Raw genomic sequence first — 8,872 nt, 5'->3', positions numbered from 1 at the left:
TTCGGGAGAGCCTGTATTGAGAAACGTGGGCGTAATGAAAAAAAAAAAATTCTTATTTCTTCATGTCCCTCCAAGTTCTAGCTCACAAGTTACCAGTTGCATAGAGTTGCTAAATCTTTATACTTAGTCTTGTTCAACACCGATTTCTTTAAGGTCGCTACGCAGTAAAAGCTATGAAACAAATGGAGCCACAAGTAAAACGAGCGCTTCAGAATCTGCCCAAACCTGTAAGTCGTGGTGGTTTTTTTTAATCAGTAGCATCTTTCTATTTAAAAGTGTATTTGGTAGAATCACTACAGGCTATTATCTCTGTATAGTATTGCTGTAGTTTCTTACAGTAAACATAATTTTGTCAGAACAATCTCTGCGATTCTGGTGGTGGTTAACTAATAAAGATTTTGTTCTGGCAAATCTAGTACTCATTTAAATAACAATATGCTACTTCAGCTGAATTTCTTATTACAAGTGCAAAAGAAGCATTGCAGTATTCTTACAGACTAAAGTAATAATGAGTTGTTTTAACTGATAAAGTTAAAAATTTAACATTTTTTCAACTAACACGTTTTTCTCTTTCAGGCCTTCAATGGTTATTACAGAGGTGGATTTGAACCCAAAATGACTAAACGAGAAGCAGCTTTAATACTAGGAGTGAGGTAAAAGGAAATTTATTAGAATTGAAAGGTAAAAAGGAGGTTATGGTGTTACCCAGTTACTTACGTAATGCTCTGTGCTTAAGACTGTCCTGTGCCCAGCTTCCCCTGGGAATGTCAGTGCCAAGTTGGGAAAGTGGCTGTTCAGGATTTTCTGTACTCGCTAAGGATATTTTGCTACATATAAGCTTGCTTAAAGCTAACTCTACCTGGACTTGCACGCATGTCCAAATCCCAGGCCCACTGAAAAGCCACATGGACGTGCAGGTAGATAAACCCCCTTCAGGAAGCCCTGGGGTTTACTCGCTGTGGAGAACAAGGCTTTTTCTTCCCTTGTGGTTCCTGTCACTGCTGGTGAATTTCAGATCGATGCAACTTGAAGGTGCTACAAACCCACTGCTTGCATGTGGAGTAAATTCATTGCTTTATTCTAGAGTATCCTAGCTATAAATATGATATCTATCAGTGCCAAAAGCTTAGAGGCTTAAGACCAAATCTATCAAGCAAGATACAGAATAAGACCCATTTTTTTATTCCTGCTTGAAGGCAACTTTCAGCTGTAAAGTTTGTATACAGTTTGTTGTTTTGTTGGTTTTTTTTTAAATAAATTGAGAGCAAATTTTAGTTTATTCCTCCAGGCTTTACAAAGTTGTCTCAATTAAAATGTTACAACATAGTTCTGTTTCTTTTGAACTCTGTGAATGCCCCCCAGCACATCAGAATGCTGCAGCAGTCAGCATACGGTGTTTTGAAGAACCTTAGCCAGGACTTGAGCATAGCGCTAACAACGCTAAGGTCGCAGGTTCGATTCCCGTTCGGTCCCCATGTGTTGCCTGATCTAGTCGAGAGGTGGCATCCCCGGCGGCAGGGAGGCTGGATTAAAATGATCTCTAAGGTCCCTTCCAGCTTAGGCCATTCTATGATGATATGATTTACTTGCTGCACCTCAATAATGGAAGAGAAAAACATACACGTAAGCCAGAGAGCTTATGGATAAGACAGAGTGCTTGCTTGTTTGAAGGTGTCTTTTAAAGAGCTGGGGGATTTTATGAGGGTCCCTAAAGTCAGTTTTTCTCTCTCTTTAAAGCCCTACAGCTAACAGAAGTAAAATTAGAGAAGCTCATAGACGGATCATGCTTCTGAATCATCCAGATAAAGGTAAGTAAATTAAGTCACGTTGAGTACTTAATATGGGTTTTTAACACAGATCACGGGAACAGGGTAGGGAAGAAGTGACTGACGTACAACTACCTCAGCTACAAAAAAAAACCCCAGAAAACCAGTGAAAAGAAACGTTAGGGTGGCTTAATCCTTACCGTTTTGGAGTATACTTTTGTGTTGGAATGCTCTAAAGTAAGCAGACAGATTGCAGTCAGCTTAATACGTGCTGCATCTTTTGCGCATGTCAAATTAAAATAGTTTGTTAAAACCAACTTAAAAATCACCTTAATTTTAGATGAAAGCCCAGAGTATAATTTTTTGCTTTACATACAATGTGAGTTCATTGGAATGCATTGGGAATTCACCATAAGTGGCAGCTGCTGAGCCTTCTGCCTCTTCTGAAGGCACTAAACTATGAAATATTTGTCTCTGTGCTACTCTGAAGGTTCAGAATCTAGTTATGCTTGAAGTTAGTAACTTGAGGCACCTATACCTCTTCTAAATTCTGTTTATTTCTGTGAGTCAGAATCGTGTTAGTGCTTGGCAGTTAAAATTTTAATGCTCACTAGAAGATAAAACGGCTTCTTTTAAGTGACTCTTGAACTTCATTACTTACTTTTACAAAACAAAACCCAAAATAATCCTTGGGATATGCCTTTCATAGATAATATCTAGTGGAGGTTTACTTTAAAACTAACTTTTACCAAATAGTTGCAGAACTTATCCAGAGATTGCTAGGAGCATTTCACATGGTTTACATGACCTAAATAAGTTAAGGTTCAGGTAAACAGAGCAATTCTAGCAGTGGTAAAAGGTGTACGTGCTTCCAATAGACACTACTAATCTTTGCACCTTGCAGTCAGTACAGTTTCGGTGCATTTGCATTGTGGAGTCTGTTTCAGTATCTTCTCAAGTCATTTGAATGTCATGTTTAAAACCTGAACTAGTCCATTGGTGCAGCAGGGCTTCCTTTTCCCTTGAACTAGCGGGGAAGGGTTTAGCTGCCAATTTGCTTAACGCTTCTGTATCCACAAGCTTTCTGCCAAGCCATTAGTGACCAATTTGTTTATGACTGATAAAACCAGAGGGATAAACTAAAGGCAGCTTGACAGGAATTAGCTGTCTGCACACTGCAGAGACTGTCTGTATCAACTTACACGACTTCAGGCGTTTTAAGAAAGTACTTTTTGCATCTGATGTGACAAGAGGTTATCTTTTTTCTAGGTGGCTCTCCGTATGTAGCAGCCAAGATTAATGAAGCTAAAGATTTACTGGAAGACCAAGCTAAAAAATAAATGAAAGAGGAAATCAGAGGGTTTGTCCATGCAAATGATTATTTTTGATAAATGTCTTAAGAGAAGTTCTAACGTCAGTGCTTGACTTAACGTAAATGAAACTGAAAATACAAATCTAAGGAGGTACTTCCCTCTCCACTCAATACTCAGCTGTTTTCAGGAAACATGTGAGGGAGTGAGGCTTAAAGTTTTTTTTCATAGCTGTTCTTTATTAAGCAGCAAAATCTGCCACTTAGAAGTATTTTCAGTGTAAATGAGTAATAACTTGGTTTGGCCAATGCATGTTACCAGGTACTGGTAGGCTTGCTTGCTCTTACCAGCCGTGCTTAAGGTTCATGCTGCTCTTCTTTCATATGCCAAAGTTAACGTGATCAGCTGGTTTGGGGAGGGCTTGGAATCAAGAGGATTTATTTGATGGGAAGATTTGGGACAGATGTGTGGTTGTCTTTGACTGAAAAAATAAAAGTAAAGGAAACCACATACTCGGTTGTCTTTGCCTTGTGAAAAACAAGGTTGGCTGAGCTTCCCAGATGTTACTGATGGGTCTAGATGTCCCAGATACTTTAGTAACATTCACTTACAGATTCTGTAGCATTTAATTCCAGATTTGTAATGCGAGTACTGTAGTTTTTATACCTTATTTTGCACTACAAAGTTAGAATTCACATCATAAGGTTTGCGTTTATAGTAACTGGGAAACAGGAATGCTACGTAAACCACTGCTGACTCCCAAGGTGGGTGCATTGTGCTGCTGAAGCCTGATGCCCCCAGCCCCCTTAATTAGGGCCAAAGAACTGTGTCATATTCCCAAGAATCTCGGCAGTCCTCTGGAACCACGGTAAAAGTTAACTCCCAGCTCTTCATACCTACACCAGGGCTTTCAGAGTGCTGCTGGGAGGAGTCCTGCATCTTTTGCAACGTGTTACCGTCGACTGCTGTGTTGCTGCAGACCACTTACAGACCCTTTAGAAAGGATTTCCAGAACACCAATAAGGAAGAGTCCCGTGCCTTTAGAAGAGAGGATCAAATTAGTATCGAGTGTGAAATGGAAAATGTTTAGGACCTAGACAAGGGGGAGGCATTTAAAGTGAGGTGAAAAACGCAGCTGCACGTTGCCATGCAGCAGGGCCAGAGCAGGCACCTCTCAAGCCATATATAGAATGTAACTGTACTTCACTTTTTCCTGCCAAATACTACTACTTTTTAAACATAGGTCTTTTTTCTTCCCCGTTTTTTAAATTTTCTCTGTTCTTGCGACTGCTCAGAGATGGTTGTGCACGCTTTAGAGTGCTAACAATTTAACTGTTTGTTCTCCAGAAGGGAACAATGTCCACAGGTGTTAACACTGAAGTGGTAACAAAACTGCACACCCTCTTAAGTGAAATACATACCCACACCAAGCTGGTGCAACTCTGTAGATGTAGCTGGAGTCACAAATGGTTCAGAATATCTGCTTTTGTCCTTACTTCCAACAAGTCAGGTAAGGTGTTTTTTTGTCTCTTTCAAGTCAGCACAACTTCAGCACTACAAGTTCAGTCTGACTTCTTACAAGTCTCCTTGCTGCCCCAATGTTTTTCCACACCCACATTTTCTGCTTCATTTCTCACGTGCCAGAAAAGCTGGGTTAGTTGCCACACTTGTAAATTCTCAATCAAAAACTACATCTGCATTAATTCCTATATATGTTAGTCAGGTTACATCAATCTCCAGAAGAAGTCTGTTTTTAGACTTGTTAACTGATGTTTTACATCATCTCCTTAAGTAACAGATTAGTGTGTTAGAAAACTCTTATGAAAGAGTTAAAGGTCCAAGCTGCCTCACAAGTAAGTTCCAATTGTTACATAACAGCTTGGAAACCTTAAAAGTCAGTAGTAATTTAAATTTGATAGAAACAGTCAACAGATGGAAGATCAAAGTTTATTTTCTTTTACTACCAGCATACAAAAAAAACATATTGCACATCAAACAACCAAAACAAAAATAAAAATACTCTACTAAGGACTAACATATGTAGTTTATACAGAATAAACTTTCTGGAAATTGATCTTTTCAGTAGTTCAGGTTATGTCTTAATGGACATGACTAATTCAGCTTAGTGTTAACTAAAGCTATGTTTGATTTTTAAATACTGTACAGTTTAATAAATAAACCAAACAAAGCCTCAATGTAGAACAGTCACTGCCAATGTCACCCAGAATCCCTGCAGATTATGAGAATTTAACAAATGTATTCCAGTGGTCTGCAGATTTTTCCTCTACATACAGCATTTAAAAAACATGTATTAAAACAGACCAGTTTCCAGACTAAACTAATGGAGAAATTACATTTCAGTGCAAAATATTTTAGACTGCATTTCTTTCTAGTATTCCTCAGGTGAAGAAGTGGTTGCATATTATTAAAAATGTAACAAAAGCAGCTAATGCTTTCATAAAGAGTATTATGTTAGGGATCCCCCTCACATCTTTGCCATATTTTGAAAACAAAATAACATTTCCTATAGCCAGCAATTTTGTTTATTTAAATGTTACATATACTATCTCAAGGCACATCTGATGATATATTTATAACACAGTAGGTGTCAAAGTATGTTTAACATATGATTTCTTCAGGATCCCTCCCCTTTCTGTATTCCAAAATGGAGGAACTGAAAGTGCGGTGTCAAGACTGGCGATCCATATTCTATCTTTGGCAAGCTTATACAAGCACTATTTTAAATGTAATGTAAAAGAACTGTAAACTAGGAATTTCAGTTTATGAAACACCATTCAGCACTGCTTCTTCCTGATTATTTCCATCCTCCTGAACAGTAACTTTCTTTTCATCAGGACTGTGCTGTAGTTTAGAAGGCTCGTCCCCGGAAGTTGTAGCAGGACCATTCACTGCCTTTTCAGAAGGGCTGTTTTCATCAATCGCATCTTTTGCCTTGCAAGAACAAAACCAGGAGAGTATTACAAATTCTGTAAAAATATACGGAGCGTAAGCTACATTGCCCTCTTGCTCACACAGCAACTGTGCAGTAGGAAGCATGTCCTGTCTGTGCCAAGATCCCGTCATTTACAGCATCCTCAGACTTACCTTGTCCCGTGGGACACTTGTGAAGAAAGCACACCCAGCTAACCCAGAGGCAGCAACCCCCCAGCGCACCCAGAATGATTTAGTTCAGTTACCATTTGCCTAAGCCAAGGAAGAAGGTAACTGAACAACTGAGTTTTACACCCTGTTCCAAGTCTACAGCAACATTAGATTTTGTTCATCAGGGCAGTGGATCTTTCTTAATTTGCTCAACTCAGACATACCCTGCGGCAGTAAGTTCAATGTTACTCTAGAAGTAAAGGACTTTGTCTTTACTCTGAATATGATTTGTTATTATATGTAATGCCACTGTGATCCTTCAGGGAGAGCAATCGCAAATCTACCACCTTTGTAACATTAATTATTTCTAAAGCAGTTTGTACAAGTCACTAAATGTGCTGCCTCATATCCTCTATTTAGAAAGTCGTTTAAGTATTAGTTCAAGAATCATCCATGGCTAATACTCACATTTTATTATGTCATGCTACCTTAGTAAGTACAATACTTTACAAAAGGTAAAGCCTTAATTTGAGCTTTGCACTGGAAACTGCAATGAGAAGTCTATGAGTCAATGTCAGTTCATTTACACTGGGCCATTTCTGCTTTTAATGATTTAGTCTTAAACTCAAATACATTTCTAATCAAGTGAGAGCGATCTAAACGAAGCATTCCTTTGCTATTTTTGCTGCAAGGGAAGAGAAAAAAGAAAGCATAAAAAAAATTTTAAAAAAATAGTATCTTACCGTTTCTTTCTTGGTTTTGGCTAGTGTCTCCTTTGGAGGGTTTCTCTGTCTACTTTGAGATTCAGCTCGTGATATATAATCAGCTACTGTTACTGTTCAAGGAAAAAAATTACAGTGATGCTCACATCAGAAGTCTAATTAGGCATTAAACTTCATATGTCTTTCTGCACAAGTTACGCTATAACTGGGAGACATCTCACAAAAGGCCTTCACACTTACAGGTATCAACTACATGGCAAGGATCAATTTGTTTCTGCTGTTAAATAGAATTCTCACAAAAAGCAGTGGTAATGTGATGATCTGAAGGTGGGATCTTGAAGTTAATAAACCCGTAATTTTGGCCCAATTGTAAATCTCATTGGAAAATAAGGGCTTTCTCTACTGGCTTTGAAGGGGTCAAACTGCCAGCTCTTTAAAGCACAGACTGTCTGCCGCAAGTGGCGAAGAATTTCACTCTAATAAAATGAAGGTAAATTAAAATATGGAAAGAATCGGGGGGAGGTTCAGAGTATGGTACACTTACGAGAAAGCAGCATTCAAATCTCTGTTACTTCATGAAGCAACTGGCAAGAGAACTGGCCTCTCCTCCTGGCACTCAGAACGCAAATCCACCCCGGCAGCTCGGGCGCGTGGGCAAACTGGTGTGTGCACAGACACGGGGGGCGGCTCTGCGCAACGAGCCCCTACTCTGCAGCTGTTACAGCTACTCCTGGCGGATGCCGGCCGGGGGCTTCCCGACCTCTCTTCTTCTTGCCACCTCAGCACGTGCGCTTGTAGCCTCGTTTTGTCCTATCCTGCCCTCTTGTAACCACACCAGAGTCCATTCTAGCTTTAGAATATGATACTACAAACTGAAATATACATTTCTATCTTGGATGAGCTAAAGCACATTAGAGCTGGCGAGCGTTATCTGCTGAACGGTGCAGTCAATTATATTTAGTATGTCGTGCATTCAGGTGAACTGTTTTTCTGGACTTAGGAATGCCTGACTGTGCGTGAAACCTCGATCAGCCTAGGAAGTGCAGCACATGAATTTTCTGTTCAGTAACTGAACTTCTTACAGCTGGGTCCTTGCTTAATGGTCAAGACCAAGTGAGTTTCCATACAGGGAGAATTACTTCTTTAAAATGAGGTTCTGTACCCAGCTCTTCTACTGCAAAGATGAAGCGTGTTTTATCTGCTCAGTGCAAGACACTAATTCTTAATATCCATATACGTAGCAGGAACCCAAAACGTACAGCAATGTACATCTAGTAACGCAGCTAGATGGCTGGAGTACACTGTGAGCATTGGGGGAGAAACGGAAATTCCATCTGTCTTAGTTTCACTCACTAAGTATTTATGAGACTGAAGTAGAGCATCTTTCACACAGGCAGTATAACTTAACTACCAATGCTCTTACTGTTGTATTTAGAAATATTTATTAACGCAAACTGAAAATGCTATCTTGAACAAAGACATCAACAGGAAAAAACAGAGAAATCATGTTTGGGAAATTTTGTTTTTCTTCTCAGAATACGTGGATTTAAAAGACAAATACTTTAACTTCTGTAGAAATTAATAACATCTTTATGTTGTTGGCTGAAATTAGTTTCTTGGAAGTAAAAGCTGAAATCTATTTTTATTCTTCTGCCCCTCTACAAATACATATTAACTGTTACAGAACTAGAATGTTGAGAAGTAATGAGTTATTTTGTTTGTTTTTAAACAGGGTTTGTGGTTTTTTTTTAATTCCCCTGAGTTTTAGTGGGTGTGGGTTTTTTTCTTAATCAAATCTGGTATGAGCACCACAGATAGATGGAAGACAAATATAGGTGAAATTTTGAACCTGTCAATCTAGAAGACCTTCTGTTACTACCTTTATGTACAAGCATTTTCTAAAGAGGGCATTATGCTGAGAATTAGCTAGTTCACCTTTAACATTTCAAGTGTTAGTACACACAAAAGAAAT

General features: G+C 38.9%; 2 protein-coding genes across 5 annotated transcripts in view; one reads left to right on the top strand and one right to left on the bottom strand.

Annotated features, from left to right (window-relative positions):
* Positions 1 to 158: 158 nt before the first annotated feature.
* DNAJC19 (DnaJ (Hsp40) homolog, subfamily C, member 19) lies at positions 159 to 3,106 on the top strand. Its single transcript, XM_009869368.1, has 4 exons — positions 159 to 227; positions 577 to 653; positions 1,738 to 1,808; positions 3,036 to 3,106. Exons 1-4 carry the CDS (start codon positions 174 to 176, stop codon positions 3,104 to 3,106), a joined length of 273 nt encoding a protein of 90 aa, XP_009867670.1. The 5' UTR covers positions 159 to 173.
* Positions 3,107 to 5,009: 1,903 nt separating this feature from the next.
* The window catches only part of FXR1 (fragile X mental retardation, autosomal homolog 1), a 26,621-nt gene continuing 22,758 nt past the window's right edge, over positions 5,010 to 8,872 (bottom strand). For all 4 annotated transcript variants that reach the window (XM_009869364.1, XM_009869365.1, XM_009869367.1 and 1 more), the window contains 2 exons: positions 6,922 to 7,013; positions 5,010 to 6,028 (listed from right to left, as the gene is read on the bottom strand). In XM_009869364.1, the coding sequence (XP_009867666.1) occupies positions 5,858 to 6,028; positions 6,922 to 7,013 (263 nt within the window). In that variant the 3' untranslated portion in view covers positions 5,010 to 5,857. The remainder of the gene's footprint in view (positions 6,029 to 6,921; positions 7,014 to 8,872) is intronic.

Source organism: Apaloderma vittatum, unplaced genomic scaffold, assembly GCF_000703405.1.
Source record: "Apaloderma vittatum isolate BGI_N311 unplaced genomic scaffold, ASM70340v1 scaffold31885, whole genome shotgun sequence".
Taxonomy (NCBI): Eukaryota; Metazoa; Chordata; class Aves; order Trogoniformes; family Trogonidae; genus Apaloderma; species Apaloderma vittatum.
Note: the sequence above shows the minus strand (reverse complement) of the source record. Positions and strands in the feature narration are given on the sequence as shown.

Coding starts and splice junctions, on each gene's coding strand:
- DNAJC19 (XM_009869368.1), top strand. CDS start 174: ATGAAACAAATGGAGCCACAAGTAAAACGAGCGCTTCAGAATCTGCCC. Junction 228..576: donor TTCAGAATCTGCCCAAACCT/GTAAGTCGTGGT, acceptor TTTCTCTTTCAG/GCCTTCAATGGTTATTACAG. Junction 1,809..3,035: donor TCTGAATCATCCAGATAAAG/GTAAGTAAATTA, acceptor TCTTTTTTCTAG/GTGGCTCTCCGTATGTAGCA.